Source organism: Pristis pectinata, chromosome 18 (assembly GCF_009764475.1).
Source record: "Pristis pectinata isolate sPriPec2 chromosome 18, sPriPec2.1.pri, whole genome shotgun sequence".
In the NCBI taxonomy this organism is placed as follows: Eukaryota; Metazoa; Chordata; class Chondrichthyes; order Rhinopristiformes; family Pristidae; genus Pristis; species Pristis pectinata.
This window is the reverse complement of record NC_067422.1, coordinates 10,800,119-10,821,705: the sequence shown is the minus strand read 5'-3', so window position 1 is coordinate 10,821,705 and position 21,587 is coordinate 10,800,119. Positions and strand designations below refer to the sequence as shown.

The 21,587-nt window shown below is 38.9% G+C and overlaps 1 protein-coding gene across 1 annotated transcript in view; it reads left to right on the top strand.

The window, feature by feature from the left end:
* timp2a (TIMP metallopeptidase inhibitor 2a) overlaps positions 1–21,587 on the top strand; it is a 50,111-nt gene that overhangs the window by 7,231 nt on the left and 21,293 nt on the right. The window contains exon 2 of the mRNA XM_052033161.1: positions 21,354–21,454. Coding sequence (XP_051889121.1) covers positions 21,354–21,454 — 101 coding nt within the window. The remainder of the gene's footprint in view (positions 1–21,353; positions 21,455–21,587) is intronic.

Below are 21,587 nucleotides of genomic sequence, written 5' to 3'. Positions count from 1 at the left end.
AAAAATGCTGTAATCTGTCATTCAGATAAGTTGCCTTATATTTGATACCAACGTTTATGCTTTGTACAGTTTTGAAGTTCTTAAAGCCCTGATAACTGCAGAATAATTCCTTGTGAATTCTGGGATTGTAAACAATTACCTGATGTCATCTGGGACTTTATGCCGGGTCAGCTGACGGTGCTGGGTTTGAGGTATTTGAACATGTGGTTTCCATGCCAGATTAGACACTGTTAGTCAGAGGTGACTAAAAGGTACCCATTTTGAGATCATTCATACCTATATTAATAATGTAAAGAACATTCAATATCTCTCACCTCTACTGGTTCCATAATTTGGTTTTGAAGAGCAGTACTTTCAATAAATTCTTGTGAGCGTGTGTTTGGAGGTGTGTGTGTATAATTGTCAAATCAACCGAGTCACATGGAGAGTAAGAGACTGAAAGACAATGTGCCACTTAAAGAATTTATTGATGTTACAATCTTGATGAAGTAAGGTGATGGGAATGTACAATTTGGCACTCCACCCCAACAAGGAAACTGTTTCATCAGTTCAATTAGCTTCCAATTTGAGGAGACATCTAAAACAAAGGTTTTCTCATCCACATCTAACATTGTGTTTCAGTTACAAAGATGAATTTGTATCAAATTTGGAGGTGATTTATAGGCCTTGAAAATAATTGCCAATTTTAACAATGCAGTCTCTCAGCAAATATCTAAAATGTATCTCTGGTGCTCTATTGTTGGGAGCCAGTTTCACAAAGGTAAATGATGCTTGGCTTCATCCTGCTGCTATTGGTATTATGACATAGCAGCAGATTAAAGCCAAACATCTAAAATGTCATCTGTCATGTCTACCATATTTTGTGTCAGTTGGCTTTTGATTGTGCTGGACAGCCTTGGGCAGAATTCCAGCTTTTAAATTTTTAGCTTTCCAAAAATAGTTTATTATATACATTTTTGTAACCAATATTATTCTTTTTAAATATTGTAACAGATATTCTGCCCAACTATGATGGAACAAAATCTCATGATGAATATGTCTAACTGAGCTCAGGAGGGCCAGAGGACTTGAATACCAAAATGAAATGAACTTATTTACTGTCTTCACCAGGAAGGTGTTAATGTAGATATAAGGAAGGATGCTAATGAATGTTCTGCGTAGTCAAGGTTGGGAAAAGTAATATTGGAACAGTTACAGTCATCTAAATTCCATCACAATGTGATTGTGGGCATGTGAGAGAGAAAAGCTTGCAGAGAAATGAAAATAGGATGGGATTGATATGATTGCTTTGAGAGTTGGTCTAGACTCAATGGGCCAGGTGGCCTCCTTGCTTACTGTTTTAAAAAAATGAGGAATTGCACCAGACTGCAACTTAACTCCTGATAAAACTAAATATTGAAATGCTCTAGATACTTAACTGAATTGCCAGTTTACCAAAAGCCAATTCTGAATTATGACAAATACAAAACAAAAATACTTGTGGGTGAAATTTTGAATCCCTTCAAGGTAGGCATGTGCTCTCCTGAATCAAGTGAAGAGAAATTCTTCCAAATAATGCCTCTTTTTAATAAAACTAGATGAACTATCTCAATTTTTAAATGAAAAATGTTATAAAGTATCACTTTTTTTGCAATGTTTTTTTTGGTATATTGGTAATGTGATCTTACCAGAAGAAATGTTAAGACTGCTGCAAATGGGTTTTGCAGTAATGTAGGCAAGGTCATTTTGGGGATGTCTTTCATCAGTTTAAGATATTCTATCATTATAGAAATGCTTTATGAAGCATGGGACCTGTATATATTTTGGATAGAAATATTGCCTTTTAGTATGGTATTTACTGGAGGGGAAACTGTATCTGGGATCACTGTGAACAAGGCAAGAGCTGGGCTTTTACTTCATTTGTAACATATAAAGATCAAATGTGTGTATTTAATAGGATATACAAATTAAAGTTGGTGAATTCAGTGTCAAATTAGATAAGAAAGAAATTGGGTTAAGAGAGAAATTAAGTTGCATATAACCTCCAACAACCATTAAAAATTGATGGAATGAAGCTCCAGACTTGAGTTATTTTCAAGTTGCAGACTGGTAGTAATTAATGTATAGTGTTAAAAGAATATTTCAAAGAAAAGAGAGTTGGCTCTCTGTGACAAGTTTAATGCACACATAACATATGAATATAGCAACTTTACATCACTCAGTGGGAGAGAGTCAGTGCAATGCCATTTTAGCAAAGCTAACCATGTGAAGCAGTGCAATCTGGACAGCAGCTCGTAGACTTTAATATTCCAACAAATTTTTGCATCTTTGTTACTTAGTTTTAACATGAGAGAACATGCCAGTGTCTTGTAATGCATATGCTGACTACATCAAATGGAAGCCATATTTAATATTATTAAATGATAAATTTGATTGCAGAAAACTTACGGGAGAGCTGCAAATGTTGTATATTTCCTTGTACTGCAGCATCCTAATAGAATTCAGAGCTGTGGGTGTGAATTAAATTGCTTAATAGTCAATACGAATGAAATAATGCAATTGAATAGTTTAAGATTAAGCTTCAGGAATCGGCCTTAGTCCTTTTCTTCAACTATATCTGTTAATGGTGCTTTTTAAGACATCTGAACCTATTTTGAGGCATTGCTCATGGTAAGCCAGAGGTTGTGTTATAGCAGTATTATATCAGATAATGCAAATGTCATCTTTTATACACCAGAATCCATAGTGAACAATTCAGTGGCAGTATCTAATCCTATAGTGTAGACCATACAAATTTTAGCCACTATATACTGATGATAGACAGCAGCAAGGCTCTGTCTACCATGTCTTTTAATGGTATTTATCCAGGCTAGTGGGTATTTTCTTACACTCTGCAGCATTGCAGATTATGGCTTTGAAGGCAAGCTGCACATTTGCAGAATGTCCAACCTCTGCCTTGCTCGTATAGCACTGCTATTGGGAATGGGTAGGACATGTGCAATTCAAAGAAGCTTATTTGGACAAGAAGTTGACATTGAAGGTTGGAGATGTGGTTGGTTTGTCTAAAGAAACTTCTCTCTGCTCAGAAGAGTGATCACTCCTATCTGCAAAACCAATCGGATTGTGTGACCCAAGGTCACTGAAATCCATTGGATGAATCTTTCCATTGGTTTTCTTTGGTAGGATCTAAGTGTTCCACATGCTAGCATGAAGGGGATTGTGAAAGGTTGTAATGGTAAACTGTTCAAGAGAATTTTTGGGAAATCATTCCTTTGGGAGGCACAGGTACAGGTGAGGTTTCTGAGATGGAAGGACATAATCAACTGTTAGACTAGATGCACAGTAATATTTTATCTTCTGGGTTGAACAGATCATGGAGGTTGCATTTAACAGATTAAACTAAGCAGGATAGAGGAAAGATCATGGAGATCAGAGTCCGAGGTTTTTGGGTTCTACCTTGGGCCTGAAAAATGTGGTTCAGTGCCCATTTTCCACTATGAGGGGAAAATTCATCTTAAAAGTTAATTTGAAACATGGGAGTTATGGCAGGATGGTGTTTGAGAAATTGATCATGGAAGAGCTATGGAGGAGAATATCATGGCCAGTGAAGTCATTGAGACTTCAAGGTGATCACTTCAGAATGCTTGACGAGAGTGCATTGACGAGCCCAGAACTGGAGGATCTTAAATAGGTGAGATGTAATTGGCTTGCAATACCACATTTGGGGATCATGGAAGATGAAAAGCATTGAATATCTTTATACTGAATAGAACTATGAACTGTAGTGAAAGCGGTACTTTTTTCTTCGAGTACCACACTTAATCTAGTTTTTAAATGTTACATTTAAGCATGTATTGCATCATATTTGGACAACACAAACCATTAAAGAGTGCATTTTTATTTTGCTATAAATATCTGTCCACCACAGATTGTAAATAGCCAACTGAATTGCAGAAGGTCCACAGTGGCTTCTCAGGAAGCTCCTTCTAGTAGTATGTAATGTTGGAAGACTAACATTCAGAATACCAAGATGTACAAGTTCACATACCACAAGGATTAGATGCAGCTTGGCACCAAATCAGATTAAGTATGCACTACACGTCTAGTGTTCTCTTTAGTAAGGATAGAACACTTCACATTAAACTTTGCAATCATCGTTGTCTACATTAACAGCAGTACTTAACAAAATGCAATGGAACATAGGCCCAAGGAAACAATTCCTTCCTTCTGGCTCCAGTGGCTGCCAGACTTCTACCCACTTATCATGGCTTTCTCCTTCCTCTTTGATATTTGCTGTTCCACAGGATGGCTATGTGATTTCTAACCCATCGGTTGCAAGAAACTATTCATACTTACAAATTAACTCTGGTACAAAACGAAACCCTGAGCCTCTCCTGTAAAGTGTACTGTATATTTATATCACTGCTGACCTTTTACTGAGTAGGTCATCAGGAACACTTGATGCAACCCAAGCAGCAGAGGTATGCTGACCACCCTTTCAGTGATACTGCTTCTGCCTGGCGAGTGTGGCTGAGTATAAACCTTTGCTGTAAAGGCATGGGGTGCTGTAATTGTGGCAAGATGATTTGCACTGTATTCCTTATTTCTGAAAGGCCCAGGAGAACCCATGATGATCATCCGTGGCAGATCATGAAAGCCACACGTATTCATATGTAAAATCCATTAGTAAAAACAAAAATGGCAGAAATAGGGATGAAAAGGTACAGTAGTTGCAGTCTTTTTTTCATTCACCTTTCTGCTGTCAGATTCAGTGCCTCTTTAGCTGCATGGGCATGTGATCTGAAGGAATGAACTGCAAGTCTGAATAACATTATCCCTGCTTTTTCTCATCTGTGTTGAAAATGTTGATTTTTAAGCAATTTACTATATTTTTGATTACTGTAGATCACTTCATAATGCCTTTGTAAAACTCTTTGTGCTAGGGAGCATTTGGGGCCTCATTTTTTTTTGAGCATATTGAGTTAATTTATAGCCACACTTTTTTTTCTCCTTGCTTTATAGTAGCATGAAAGCATCCAAAATCAACAGGGGACCCAGCAGCAGATGAACTGCAGCAGCTCTTTACCTGTGGCTTACAGAAGGTTGCTGATTGCTTCTCTAGTTTTCAATCTCTTCTAGGCTTCTATCACACACACTTTGCAGAAGGAATATCAGCAGGTTTTAATGCTTTAGGTCAGATATTTCATTATACAGGAAGCAGAAAATTCTGCTTCCATGTTGCAGTGAAGGCTGTGCAGTATGCTGAGAATGATCAAGAATATGAATAGTTTGTGCCTACATTTATTTTTCTACATTAATTATTCACTTAAATCCAATTTTCCCCCTGAGGCATTAAATTTCTTGAAATATTTGCTTGGCAAGAAATTCAGATCTTGCAATGATAAAATGTTTTTTTATTTGCTACTTTCTATTATGTGAGGCATATTTTCTATTTAAGTTTCAAAAATTAAGCAGAATTGAGACAGGCAGCAAAATTCAATTGAGGTTATTTTTGTTTAGCTTGTAGTATTCAAAAGTAATCCTCCCAGCAGATTACATTTATCTGTGTTTAAATTTCTGAAGACTACTCTGATTTCCTGGGTTCTAAAGCATGAATTTAATATTGTTAACAGCAAAACCTGGCTATAAAGTGTTGGGACAATAGCAAGATTTAAACTTCATTTTGACTGAGATTTGAGCTATAGAAAAAAAAATACAATCCAAGTTCTGAAACCAAAATTTTGGAGCTGTTGAGTGCTAGCTGACCTTGGTGTTTGACAAATCAAGAATATTGTGAAATGTCACAGAAGTAGTCATGTTGTCCGGAAACGTAATTTTCTTTTATCAACTTTTTGAGGTGCGTTTTGGCTATGTTTTAAGATTAGCAAATGGTGCCGTTTATTGCTTGGGCATCAAAGACCTGACAAGTTGGTTAACTTGATTCACAATGAAATGGTAACACTAGTTCCCCGTTCTCAGCAGGACTGCTAGACAAATGTGTGGTAGCTGGGCAGCCCACCTCAAGGTTAGTAAAGACCAACAGAATTTGGCTCTTTCCCAGAAATTGCACCTCATTGGATGTTCAGGGATTAGCAATGATAGCAGGCATGGAGAAACTTGCAGTGTGATCTACCCTGTTCTCTCGGCTGTAGAGTGAAGTGGGAAGACCAGCCAATAAGAGGGGAAAAGAATGCCCTTTCTAATGCTGTTGTCCAGTAAGCCATCCTGACTTGGTAGTTTTGGCTTGGAATGTTTCCATGGGCTGAGATTTGGGTAAATTTCCAATGTCTGCTCTGAAGTTGAGGGGGAAACTCACAACTACAAGGTAATTAAGGTTTTTTTCAAAAGAATTATACCTGTATAAAAATTGCAATTTTTTTTGTCTAAATATTTTGTAAATATGTACAGGAACTCAACTGGGTCCAATGGTTGCTTCCTCATTGCCCCTTACCCCCACCCTTTCTTCCCTCACCTCAGCTATAAGTTCCATTAATTAGCAAATTAATCATAGTTTAACTTAAAGTAGTGTTTGGAAGTGAGCCTAAAGGCTAAGCAGTGTGCCTGCATGAGTGGGTAATGGCTGTTCTGCCACCAGATGGTAACTGTGAAGAGATTAACAGCTTGGCTGTGCTATCCAAATCTCATTACCTCTAAGTACTAAATTTATTGTGTAGGATTAGGAGTAATTTAATCATATTGCACTTTGGAAAGCTTTTATTCAAGGGGATTTAAGGAAGCAATAGATAATCTGAACAAAAATGTATATATTTCTCTGTTGCTAACAGATGAATTATTAGTTCTTGTGAAATGCCACAGTGATGGAGTCAGTGTTTGAGTGAAAGGAAAAAGAATATTTTTATGCATAGCATAGGTGCATCTAAAGTGACATAATAACATGTGTTATGTGTTATGACTTCATTCTTGTAAAGTGGTTGCCAAGGGAAGTAGTAAAGAATGGATTAGAATTTGGATTCTAATTCCCAGTGCAAAAAAACAGCCAAATTCATCCCTGTGCAATTAACCCTTAGCTTGCCACTCAATTTATGCAAGCAAATAATTTAAAATGGTGCAACACACAAAGGAGCTGGAGGAACTCAGCAGGTCAGGCAGCATCTATGGAGGGAAATGGACAGTCACCGTTTCAGTTCAGGACCCTTCAAGTCCTGATTAAACAGTTGACTGGACTGGATCAACCAGGACTTGATGAAGGGTCCTGAACTGAAACAGTGACTGTCCATTTCCCTCCATAGATGCTGCCTGACTTGCTGAGTTCCTCCAGCTCCTTTTGTGTGCTGCTCTAGATTTCCAGCATCTGCAGTCTCTTGTGTCTCTAAATTACAATGGTTCTCTGTGTCAGGGCATAAATCTCTTCAGTGTGGAGGGGCAGCATCCAAGTTCTTATTTTCAGAGTGCTAAGGTCAACTGTGTGGAGACAGGATATGTCTCCTTTGGGAAGGGAAGAAAATTAGGGGAAGCCGATCTAAAACTTGCTTTTTAGGTTGGGCTCCAGGTATCATTGATGAAGGCTGGGCCAAAGCAGTCTGGCTTTTCCTTCTTGTGAAGGTAGTTCAACGTTGGGGAAAGGAATTCATTGCAAGACACTGGCTCTACATGATTCATTTATACCCTGGAAAGTGAATGAAGTGACATTACAGTACATACAAATACAAGTAGAACAGTGCAGCACAGGAACAGGCTCTTTGGCCCATGATGTCTCTGCCAAACATGATGCTAAATTAAACTAAGTTTCTTCTGCCTGCACATGATCCATATCCCTCTTCCCTGCTTTTATAGCAATACATGTATAGCATTGCAATTTGTACAGCAATTTGCTATTCATATAGCAAATCAATCATTTGCAAAGGTTGGGAGAGCTGAGCTCAGTATTGCATTTCTGTAAAACTTTTACGAGATTAAATACTCAATCTCAATTTGCATAAAGAAGCACCAAACATTTTGATATAATTTTGATTATATACAATATTCAACATGGTACCTTTGCATATGTTTAAGTCCTCTTGTACGTTGTTTGTGTGCACAGTTTGGAGTGGGTAACCCTACACGATACTTTCCTCGTAGCTTCTTTGTGATGGTCACTGCTTGCACTCTCGGTGCTTGGAGTGCACTGGTCAGCAATGTTTTGCTGATGGATGGTTCCTTTTCTTTTTCTGGCATTAATCCTATGAATTGGTGAAACTCTGAAACTTTGTGCCTAAATTGGTATTTGTATTTTAATACAATATCAGCCCTGATTTGAAATAGGAGTAGGTCATGTTCTGCCATTCAAGTATTGTGGCTGATCTTTCACTTTTGCTCCAGTTTCTGACACTAACCTTAATTCCCTTAAATTTGTAAATCTGTTGATCTTTGTTGAATATACTTGGTGACTAAGCTTTCACAGCCCTCTTGTATAATAAACTCCAAAGATTTTCTACACTCTGAGAAGAAATTTCTTCTCATCTCAGCTTTGAATGGCCAACTCCTTATTTTGAGACTGTGACCACATTCTAGATAGCCCAGCCAGATATGGCTTAGTAAACCAAGTAGTACAAATAATGCATAATAACGGCATTTTATGTACAGTTAGATGAATAACTTTAAATAGGTTTATTATTGTCACATGTACCAAGATACTGTGGAAAAAATGTTTTGCATGCCATCCATACAGATCATTTCATCACATCAGCACATCGCGGTAGTACGAGGGAAAAGTAATAACAGATTGCAGAATCTAGTGTTACAGAGAAAGTACAATGCAGGCAGACAAGGTGCAAGGCCATGACGAGGTAGATTGTGAGGTTAAGAGTCCATCTTAACATGCAAGATATCCATAGTCTTAATAGTAGGATAGAAGCTGTCCTTGAGCCCGAAGGTATGTGCTTTCAGGCTTTTGTGCCTTCTCCCACCCTGGACATTCTCTTGTTCTCCCCTTTCCCATTGGGCAGGGGTCTTGATTATGTTGGCTGCTTTACTGAGACAGTGGGAGGGGTAGACAGAGCCCATGGAGGGGAAGCTGCTCTATGTGATCTGCTGAGCGGTGTCCACAACTCTCTGCAGTTTTTTGCAGTCTTGGGCAGGGCAGTTACTATACCAGGCCATGATGCATCTGGATAGAATGCTTTCTATGGTATGTAAGGGGGGAGGGAAACGTCTAACTATGCCTTTTGTATATCCTGATTATTGGAAGTCCTGTTGCTGTAGTTTTGCCTATGTGTAAGTTGCCAAATACCTGTTAAGATACCACCCACTTGCAATATAGCAAATTAAGCTAAGTGGAACAGATCATTTAATTGAGGATTTAGGCCTACAGCATAGTGGTGAATTATACAGTTAGATTTGGACAAAAGTGTCTGCATCATTCAGACACAAAATTAATATAATTGTGCCTGTAGATTTTGTAGTACTCCTTGCTTAGTTGAAGGCTAAAGCTAAATAAAGCAACATCAAGTGGGAAAAATTACAATAATTTGAAAGAAATTAGTCTTGTTTTCACACTGGATAATTAAGACAAGGTACTATTTAACAAGTTACTTTCAAAGGCTTATCTGCCAATGAATAAGAGTGCCCTAAAGCAGAATTTAGTGGTGGGTTCGAAGGACTGGCAGAAGAAAGGAATTTCTTCAATGTACAATTGAGTCTGCATCCAGTTCCTGAAGATGTGCTTAAGGTCTGTTATTTTTGGACTTTTGAAGTTTGATTTTTGTATTAGTGAGATATGTAAGTAAGAATCACTAAGAAGACATACCAGCAGCTCTACTTTGTTAGGAGCTTGAGGAGATTTGGTATGTCACCAAAGACTTGCAGATATCTGTAGTTGTACGGTGGAGAGCGTTTGGTCTGATTGGAGCCTCCATACCAGGCTGTGATGCAATGTGCAGGATCACAAGAGGCTGCAGAGGGTTGTAGACTCAGCCAGCTCCATGGGCACAACCCTGCCCATCAGTGAGGACCTCTTTAAGAGGCAGTGCCTCAAGAAGGTGTTATCTATCACAAAGGACCCTCATCATCCAGGACATACCTTCTTGTTATTGCCATCGGGGAGGAGGTACAGGAGCCTGAAGACCCACACTCAATGATTCAGGACCAGCTTCTTTCCTCCACCATCAGATTTCTGAACGGTCCATGAAGACCTACCTTGTTATTCCTTGGCACTATTTATTTTGTAATTTATAGTAGTTTTGTTTTTGCACTGTACTGCTGCCACAAAACAACAAATTTTACGTCATGTAAGTCAGTGATAATAAATCTGATTCTGATAGGAAATGTTTTCCAGGGATGTGGATACACTTGCCAATTGATCATTAGCAACACTGCTATTTATTCTTCACTAGGATGAAGATTCTTGCTGATATAGTGTCAGGAACTGAAAAAAGGACTGTCTCAATTGTAATATAGATGCCTAATTGTCTGTAGATCATCAGAACTTCATTGGAATTCAGATCATGTCTCTTGATGAGATCACTAGGGATTTGGATGCATATTTTTATAGCTATGCTGATGGGAATTACACACCACCAGACCACTGTTGCCTTATGATAAACAGCAATTGAGGATAACTTTCATCATTAGACCATAAGCTGCTAGAGATTGAGATGGCTACTCAGAATGTAGCAAAAACTGAACACCACACCACCTTCATTTAGATCAGCAAAAAAAAACCCTTGGCAGAACAGAGAACCTGCTCATGGGCTTGTAAACAGCAATGGGCTGAATCTTGTTGGTTGTGGCTTGGGATTCCAAAGGGAATGATTGGCATTCAGCCATTTGAACAGAATTAAATCTTGGACTTGCTCTTGCTTTGGGTCCGGGAATTGACAAGTGACAGATTACATCACATCTGTCTCTACTCCATTCAGTCACTCTCTGACATGGAGCCTCAAGTGACTGTTAATGTGGAAGTCCATGTTCAACTGAACTGCAAGTGTGGTAGAAACAACCTCATGACATGTAGAGACAGGTGTGAAGCAATCTGCCACTCAGTGGGGAATTGCCACTATGATCCTGCACCAGCACTCTGAGGATCCTAGGTTTGTGGATGAGGAGGCACTAGAAGGGAAGTTTTTATAAACAAAATATTTTAGCACTGTTTAATTATTTCTATTGTTTTTGCATGTTCTTTACATTTTCAATTTAGACGTAAACTAAATGTATTACTTTTAAATATCACAATGTTGGAGAAATATAAACTGCAGAAATCTCTTTCCTGCTTTGGCAGGTGACAAAGCAGGATCCCAGTTCTGCCTTTAGGGGTGAGGGCAGAGCCTTCACACTATGCACCCAAGGTCCACTCGGCATTCTGACCACGGTTCAACTAGAGGTTGCAGAGAGTGAGTGAGGTCGGCCCTCCTGCATCTGACCCAGGTTACTATGGGTGTGTGGGTGCCAATTCTATCCAAGCTACCTCATTGTAATGTAGGAATATCAGATGTGTATCAAAACTGGGCAATGTAAAATTTTGTTAAAATCTACCCTGTTTAAGTTGGATTAATGCAGCAGAACTCTTGCAATATACATATCGAGTTATTAGCCAGTATTTCGAGAAATATTTCTGTTTAAGGTTAACCTTGAGATAAGTTGGTACCTTTTAAAGACTGCATCACATGATTATATCTCAGCATTGCTTCCACTGTGCATGCTAATTCATTTGAACATGGGCAGCACTTAAATGGTTGCATGATACTCCACGCTTGAGTGAGTGATTGAATTCAATGTCTGAGCAAGTGAGTGATTTAATATGATACCCTGTTTTAGAGGGTAGTCAGAGGATCTCACAATACACAGTATTCCATTTCATCATTGTGCTTGGTTCAAATTTGTTTTCAGACAATTGTTGGCTCACGGCACTTGATGTGAATAGTGAACATGGGGGGGGGGGAGGGAATGGTAACATCAGGATTGTGTTACTGGGTTGGGTAATCCAGCAATATTTGAGTGGAATTTTATAATCTGTGCATTCACACTTGGTAATTAATTAGTTAAATGGAGCCTTTGTTTTAATTTCAAGCTTTATCTGCCAGTAAATGAACTAGTGAATAAGATGACCCTAAAGTAACAGTTAGTGTTGGGTTAAAAGGACTTGCAGAGGAAAGCAAACAACTTGGTAATATTTTTTAATTAAATAAAAGAAAGAAAAATAGGGTGGAGGAGCTAAAGAAGACCATTAAAGGATTTGAGATGAAATATAATAATTTCAAAATAAACTCCTCGATAAGAGGGAAGCCAGTCTGGGTCAGTAAGCATGGGGAGGATGGGTGAATGGTATTTGGCATAACTTATGACAGGATAACAGAATTTTGGTTAAACTCTTAAGTTATAGAAGTAAATTGAAGGAATCTGGCCAATAACCAATACAGGGTAATAATGGAGTATGTAGGGGGTCTTGCCAATGGCTAAAGCAAGATTGGAATGCTATTTTTGGGGTAAGTTGGCAATACAAGGACTCCAGTTCAACTTGGCCAGCATGCAGGTCAGTGTCGGATGTTACTCCAAGGTTTGAACCATTTGGTTCAGTTTTAGTCATTCCTCAAGGAGAGGATTAGTTGTCAGTGGACATGGGCTAGAATTTGTCTCTGGGACTGAGGACAAGGACTTTTGCTGTTCTGTATTAGAGCAGGTTTCAGCCTGGCCAGTACTGGATAATGGGGAAATCAAATAATTTAGCATTTAAAAGTAAGTGATTAATCTTGCATGATACCATGGCAGAAAGAGGAGTGGGTCAGGGATGAATTCATGGTTGGCAGGGGTGGAATGGACACAATGAAGAGAAAGTATTTACTACTGATTCTGTGGCTACAACCAATTGGACCAGGTGCATACTAAGTGACAGGAGAGAGGTTTAAGGGGACTAGTGCAATCCATGTCAGGCTGCAGCCAGCTTTGTAGAATGAGGAGCAGATTACCTTTTGTCACAGTCACACAAGGGTGTCATTAGTGACTCTGATCAGCATTTTTTTTGAGGGGGATGTGGGCTTCACTGGCAGGGCCAGCATTGATTATCCATTCCTAACTGCCTGTCTTCTGGTGAAGCTGTTAACACTGGTGTTGGGGAGGGAGTTCCAGGTTTGAAAGCCAGCATTGATGAAGTGGCTATGTACTTCCAAGTTGTGGTGGTGTTCCTACAAGCCTGCTGCGTTTGACCACCTTGGTATTTGATATTGTGGGTTTAGGAAGTGCTGTCAGTGATCTAGGTGAGAAGCTGCAGGGCATTTTGTGGATGGAAGACACTGTAGCCACTGTGTATTGGTTGATGAAGCAAATAAATGTTTAGAGTGGTTGATATGGTGCCAATCAAGTTGACTGCTTGTCCTGGATGAAATAAAGCTTCTCGAGTGTTGTTGGAGCTGGTGTGTATTGCAGATGGTGGCAAGGCGTTGAAGTATCAGGAGTAAGTCTCTCGCACTCGCTCTCTCTCCTCTGACTTGTTCTTGCAGCCACTGCCTTTACGTGGCTGGCCGAGTTGAGTTTCTAGTCGATAGTGACTACAATGATGTTGATGGTGGCGGACTCAAGAAAGGTAACATCAAGGGTTTCTCGCTGGAGATGGTTATTGCCTGGCCAGAAATGTTGTTTGCCACTTGGTGAGAAATGTTGAAGTACCCTATCTAGAGTATATTCTGTCTACTACTTTCAGTGCTAATTTCAAGTGTTTCTCAAAATGGAGGAGCACTGATCCATCAGCTGAGAGAGGATGGTAGCCAATCAGGAGGCTTTCTTTCCCCTGCTGTCATGAGATGACATGGGCTCTGGAATCCATGTTGAGGTCCCAGGGCTACTGCAGCCTGTATATCACCACACCTATACCTATGGTGGGACTGTTCTGTCAATGGGACTCGGGGATTGTGATGGAGAAGTGAGGTATGCTGTCTGTAAGATATGATTCTGTGAGTAAGTCTGCATCAGGCTGTTTTGTGGGGATGTCTCTCCTAATTTGACTGAGTCTCCAGATGTTTGCGAGGAGGCCTTTGCAAGGGTGACTAGGCTGGGAGCAACTTTGCGGGTCTGTATTTGGTTAATGGTGGTCCTTCTAGTTTTATCCCCCCTCTGTTGGTCTGATGCATCTGAGTGTCTTACTGGGCCATTTCTGAGGGAAGCTACCATCAACCACATTGCCACAAGCTGGAACCAAGTGCTGCCCAGTCCAAATGAGGGAAGCAGGCTTCCATCCCAGAGGTTGTTTGGTACTGAGGCATGATGCAAATCTTATTGGGAGGAATTCCTCCAATGAGCAAAATAGGCATAAATTTAGGAGTTTACAACATCTTCAACCATTTTGGAGAAGGAAGGATTCTTCAGTCGAGACGGGAGTGAAATAAAAATTATATTTCAAAATCTTAATGGGAATTTAGGCTTGCTACTCCATTTGAATCAATTTCTTATAGTTATATAAGCATTAGCAAGTTGCTATGTTTTAATAAACTATATAATGTTTCAATACAGGACAGTAAATCTTGTATAAATGTATCCTATATAGATTATTCCTTCCAGAAACGTGACTACTATGACACTTGCTAAATTTGACCTTCTAATAAGGTAATGATTGGTTTTATAAGATGGATTTATATAAAGGTATTTGCATAGCTAAACCTAAAGAACAAGGATACTTCCACTCAAAATTTCATCTCAGCTAAAAATACTCTGGGGATTCCAAATTGTCACTAATTTTACTTAAATTGGTGCCTGGGGTTGATTCTATTTCAGTCTTTGTAACCTGCATTTATTTTGTAAAATGTAAAGGTCAGACCATATAAGAGAGGTGGCGACACTTCTGAACAGAATGAACAATAACAGGCTGCCGTTCCGTGGCAACTTTACTCGGAACAAGATCCATTAGAACATCCTTATCAAATAAAGTGACAAATAATCTTTTTGCTCTCCTTCATAAAAAGTAATGATTTGTTCTGGGTTCATTGCAGTTCTTTTTACCAAGGGATTATTATAGGGTCTTGCAGCATGGAAACTGACCCTTTGGCCCACTGAGTCTGCACTAACCATTAGGGATGTTCACACTAATCCTATTTTATTCTCCCCACATTGTATCAATGCCCTCCAGGTTCTACACACTAGGGGCACTATACAGTGGCCAATTAATCTACCAAACATTAAATTGTCACCTCTTAAGAACTCGGAGCAAATGGAGATGAATGGCTGTTCCATCACGGGCTGCAATCAAATGGATTGGATCTACTGCAATATGGCCAAAGGGAAAACAAGTGTATTCGGGTGATGCCCACTGCCCTTGAGAATATTTTTTTGGTGGGGGGAAGGGGGAAAAAGGGTGAAAACAGATAAGAGAGGGAAATAATTTCCATAATATATGGGTGTTTACCTCAAAATCCTTGGCAACTTTAATCAGATTTTTTTAAAAACATTTTACTTTAACTTCTAAAGGAATGCTGGGATTGTGCCAATTCAATAACACAAGACTTTCATTAAAGTCAGGACTCCTCTTGAATTGTTATTTAATACAGTTTTTTTTTCAAAAATCATTCATGGGACACAGGCATCAATTGCAAAAGTAGCACTTATTGCCCAAACCTAGTTGCCTTGAGAAAGTGGCAGTGAGCCATAGCCTTGAACCACTCTTATTGGCTTGGTAAGAGGCTTTTTATCCATGCCAAAGAGCAATAGAAGATGGTGCTGTCCTATAAGTCTGAAGTCTATTAGTCTTTGAATTAGATGGATTCTTACAACCATCCAGTAGTTTAGTGGTTATTTTAATGATGATAACTTATTCTGGATTCAATTAATTAACTGAATATATATATTTCTACAGCTGCCAGAGTTGGACGTGCTCATTATTTCAGTGGTGTAACCATTACACTGCAACTCAAAACAGACTGTAGAGGTTCTTTGCACTACAGCTTTTGCCCTCTGCTCTGCTCAGATTCCATTTGAAAATAAACCTTGAGTGTGGTCTCTGTTTTGAACCATTCTCATGTTGAATTCTACCTGGAAAAGAATCATTTATTGCCTATCCCTAGATGTCTTGAGTCTGATACAAGGGTAGTTGGGAGTAACCATGTTTCTGATTTCCTGGTTTGATTCATTTCTGATCTAGCCAGCTTTTTAAAACAAACCATCAGATTCTGTTGTCAGAAAACTGATAGCAATTATTTCACCTTGTAGCTTATGGCATTTAAGCTGAAAGGATTTTTTAAAAAAAATGGTGAGGAGATACTGAAATCTGTGCTGACTTGTATTTGACTCTTCCTGTTGGAACTTCCTGCTTTATAATGAACAGTGTTGGAAACTGGATTTTTCCTCACTACAAGATGCTAGACAAAGAGTTAGCAAAATCATCAGGTTTCTGGATCTTGCCAAAAACTGTAATGGAAATTTGAAGTCCTGCCACCTTGCAAGGTTGAGGGAAACCCCATGGGTATGTGTACAATAAATTAGCAGCAAGAAGTTGTTCCCTTCCTCCTGCCACCTGGAGTCATGCCCAGAAATGCAGTGTCACCAACTCTGTTATTCTGAAGGAATGAATCATAATTAGTCTTTTAAGGGATGGGCTGGGGGTGAGGTGGTTAACAATTGGAAAATATTTTCCCCAAGTCCCAATTACTAGTAGAATAGTATTAAACAGAATACATGTTTTTCAAAAATGGAGTGAACACACTCTTCATTCTATCATGCATAACCTTTTCAATAGTGCAATAGCTAATAAAACATTAGGAAGCTACACTTAAAATTCTGAGATTGGTTATTCTTGTTTTTAAATGGTGACAACATTGGTTTAAAATAAATAGGACATTGCCACACATAAAAGAGTAGGCAGCAATTCCAGTTCAATGTCCTCAGTGCTCCCATCATTAATCCCAAGGTCCTATACTAATAAGTAATGTGGGGAAAGAGTGTAAACAAGTTGACTATCCTTTTTAGAGTGGACTTAAAAGGGAAGGTGCCTCTTGCACTCTGTGTTTGTCTGATTAATATTAGGCTTGTGATTTCAATTTATTTTCTGTATTTTCATTTTAGTAAACTGTACTCAAAACAATGAAATACCCAGGTATATTATGAATAGAATCAATAGTTTAAAAATGGATTTATTTTTGTTTTTGTTACTGATCTAAAATTTACAGGAAAATGCTAAATGCATTTTAAAGTCAAGGAAAATGTTTCCCTAAATTAGGAATCCCTGAAGGAGGAGAATGATTGATTGATTGTACAACTGGGCTAATATATACATTGTAATATGGAATTTGCACCGAGGTTTGGTCATTTGGTACAGTTGACCTATGTCTGCATTTGTGCTTCACAGGGGCATCGTCCTGCTTGATTTCACCATCATCTCTTCAAGTAGCTGTCAGTTGTCAGATCTTGGATATTTCACAAATTGAGTGGAGTATTATCTCTGCTATTTACTCTTGTGTGTTTCAAGCATGCCACCAGGTCCCAAGCATTTCTTTTGCAAAAAAAAATCAAGGGGTTGATTGCACATTTAATATTTAGTATGACGAGCTTGTTCGCTGCAGGTCTATAGTTATTCATTGAAGGGGTATCCTGTCGGATCATTTGAGAATAAATCCCTCATACAGCCAATACAAAGTGCTGAGCTAAGTTTCGGGAACTGCATTCAACATGAGGAAGGTTGTGTTTCCCTCTTCAGATTACAGGCAGCTAGCTGGAAGCAATTCATTGGCTGTAAAAGAGAAATTGCATATTCAGTGAGGAGATGGAGGTGTAGATTTTCATCATTGCCACTGGGGTTTGGGTAAATCTGCAAGATTTTTAGCTGTTGCTGCATGGATAATAAACATTTGACAATGAACCTGGCAGGTTTTTGCACTTTTTCCACCCAGTGAATGAACAAAATGTGAGAATTCCCCATTAGATTTTTCTTTCCATACCCCTGTCATTGCTCATCATCCACACAGCAGCAGCAAAACTCCGTCCCAGTACATCTTCATGTTGCTTCATTAAGACTTGCTACAGACTTCAGGCAGGATTGAGGTTTGATGAACAGGAAGGAGTGTCTAACATTCACAATGTTCCATTCACAACACTGTTTTCCTCGACTTTGTGGTTTTCCAAACTAAATGCATCAGACTGTTCCCCTGAATACCTACGATTCTATTGGCACCCGTGTTGGTTCATTTTTGTTTTTAGAAAAAAAAATTGGACCTGAATTTGCTGAAACTTGAACCATGCTAATAGCATATCACTGTGCACCAATGATGTATCGCCATCATAGTAAATTATGGTCTGGACATTGCATGAATTGTTCATCACTTGATTAAGAGTTCCAGCAAGTGATCCTGGATGAAAAAGTTGCACAGCTGGTACTGATAGCCCTAGCATTGTCAGGGTGCAGAAGGAAGCCATTTAGCACATCGAGTCATTGCAAGCTCCAAGTAATCAGCCCCATGCCTCCACTTTCCCTGTAACTCTGCGAATGATCATCTCTCAAATGCCTATCCAGTTCCCTATTGAAGGCACTAGTTAACTAGCAACTGAACTTACTCCATTTAACTTCGGACATGTCCACTTGAGAATGGGTTTGACGTTTTCAGATGTGATTAAGTGAGGTTTTCTGACTGGCCATGCTTCACAGGGAATACAACTATTGATCGGTCAAGCACTTTCTTGTTAAGGTGAAGTCTTATTAAGCAGAATCAACAAGAAGGTGTTGTGAAGATCCCTTAACTAAGTCATTATGAGAAAATCTTGTTACCATGTGAAACATGTATTGCAAAGACTGATAGCTATTCCTGCACTTGTACAACTCTTGCCTTTTTAAATTGCAGGCATATCGTGGAGAAAGCTTTTTGGATATACTTGCATGTCTGCTTTCCTAATTGACCATTTACAGAAGGGAACATGCTTCCTGCCATGAGACATTGCATAAATAAAACTTGTGACAATAGATGACTGCTGGTACTGCATTTATGTTGCATCTTTCCCATGAACACCACACTACACTTGCACTGTGCTGAGGGGATACGGCGTGTTTCCATAATTCTGAAAGCTATATGAATAAGGTTAACAGCATTAAACTAGGTGGGGATGCAAATACACTAGCACCAAAATGTTCCTCAGACATCACCAAACACTACATCAATACAAAATGCTAAAAGCACAGTCTGAAAATGTATGAATCTGCAAAAAAAAAATCTCTGCAAATTGGAGCATTGCCATTCTCTCCTGTCAGCACACTCAACTCTCCTTCAAAATGGATTGATCTGTGCAGATGCCAAGGATATTTTATAAATGCTTTAAAATCCCTTTGCAACAAATCTCACAAGGAATAATAATTTTAGAAATGCAGGCCTTGTGGTTATAATATTGTTTTAATTTTTTATTACCAAGTCAAACTAATCACTGCAATCTCCAAGTACAGAGAAGATCCATTTCCTGCCGGGTGGTTGATAGTCATAACCAGTGCAATTTGTATCGAACTCAGTGGAACACTTCACTCCTTGGGCATCCTGCTGTTTTGATTTTTAAAAACTCTGCATTGTTTCTGCAATTAAAATATTTTCACTTTGATAGCAAGTGTTCTGTTAAACTGCCTTTTATCAGAATCAGATTTATTATCACTGTGTCATGAATTTTGTTGTTTTGTGGCAGCAGTAGTGCAAGACATAAGAATTACTATAAGTTACCAAAAAATAAATCTGCAAAAGAGGAATAATGAGGTAGAGTTCATGGACCGTTCAGAAACCTGATGGCAGAGGGGAAGAAACTGTTCCTGAAACGCTGAGTGTGGTTCTTCAGGCTCCTGTACCACCTCCCCAATTGGTAGTTACGAATAGAAGGCATGTCCTGGATGGTGAGGGTCCTTCATGATGAATGCCTCCTCTTGAGGCACTGACTGTTGAAGGTGTTCTCAACAGTGGGGAGGGTTGTGCCTGTGATGGAGCTGGCCGAGTCTACAACTCTGCAGCCTCCTCCCATCCTGTGCATTGGAGCCTCCATACCAGGCAGTGATGCAACCAGTCAGAATGTCAAGCCTCAGAGTATGAATGTTATAGAACTTTGTAATGAGAGAGTGTTAGGACTCTGTGTGGTGAAAGAGCTATCCAATCTAATTATATTTGAATCCTAAAGGTCATGGCTTTCAATTTGCATGGTTTCAACTGTGAGTAATTGGTATCTAATTCCACTCATTAGGGTAACTGAGGGACTAATTCCCTCTTAGATTGATGTAAACTGGCTTATTCCCATAAGCAAGTACTTTCATATTCAGACATCTTGCAACAAAAGACAAAGATAGAAAAAGGATTTTACAAACATACATGGACTTATTTGAGATGCATCTTTTGTACTTATAACTTGTAAATAAGATAACTTAGGAAGAAAAGTAACAGGAAATTGGGAAATATCCACCAACAGGCAATTCTAAGGGACTTCAGGAAGATTTTTTAAAAAAAAAGGGTAGCTTCCATTGGATATGAAATTTTACTCAGGAATCTGTTTTTAATTGCTAGCAAATTAGAACATTGTCAATAAATTCATTCCTTCATTGCAACTAAATTTCAAAAGATGTGTGCACATTTAACAGTTCAACTGGGATGAATTACAAGGCAAATATCTTCCAATAGATTCGTAGCGATCACAATTATATATTGGAGGGGAAAATGAAGCTCGTCTGATCTTAAGCTCAATTTAAACACAAAATCCACTGATTTAAGTCATTCTTTAGTGTCCAGATCAAGGCCTGGGGAAGGCAGGTGCACAGCAGGCCCCATTTTTTCCACCCCACCCCCAACCCTTGCCCTCAATCTTGTCAGCTTACATACCCATGCGCACTAATGCACCCATTTATCATCAAGGATGCACTTGTGTGCCTCTCTTAAAAACCAGTGAAGTTAAAGTCCTCCACCCTAACCAGAGCTAAATTTGTGGGAGTTTCTACCCATTTTAGTGGAGTCACATTAGTGATGATCAATGCAACCAATACACTTGTGCTGGCAATCAAAGACAAACTTCATTGTTTCTAATTGACCTGCAATTACACCTTGTGGTACCACCAAGTTATGATGCTTTATAGCAGGAAAGTATATTACAGATCCAAAAAAACAAATCTGTCCCTTAAATCAAGCATTACCAGAAATGATTTGCTTACTTTAAAGCAAATCCTTATTCATTTGAAAAAGCATGCAACTACAGATGCTGGAATCTGGAGCAAAAAAACAAATTGCTATGGGAATCCAGTCAAGAACCTTCATCGTGATTACCCATTACCCTCCGTGAGTGCTGCCTGCCTCACTGAGTTCCTCCAGCAGTTTTTCTGCTTATTCACATAGGTAGAATCTTTTCCAAAGCTATTCTTTAATCTTCTGACTTGGGGAAATTTGCTCTTCCTGATTTCGCTTTGTTGCTCTAAACTGTTTCTGCTGGAAATTAACTTGTATCCTTTTTTACTTTTCCAGTGATCAGAGCAAAAGTCGTTGCAAATAAAGAAGTGAGTTCTGGGAATGACATCTACGGAAATCCCATCCAGAAGATCCAGTATGAGATCAAACAGATTAAGGTACCTAGAGCAAAGAACGAAAGAAAATGAGAACTTTGGTTATTTTGGCATGTTCAGATCTTAATTGGAGAATTGGAATTTAGAACTGTGCTTCATTCTCTTTATGTTGGTGAGTGATGATTGGAGCTGGTCT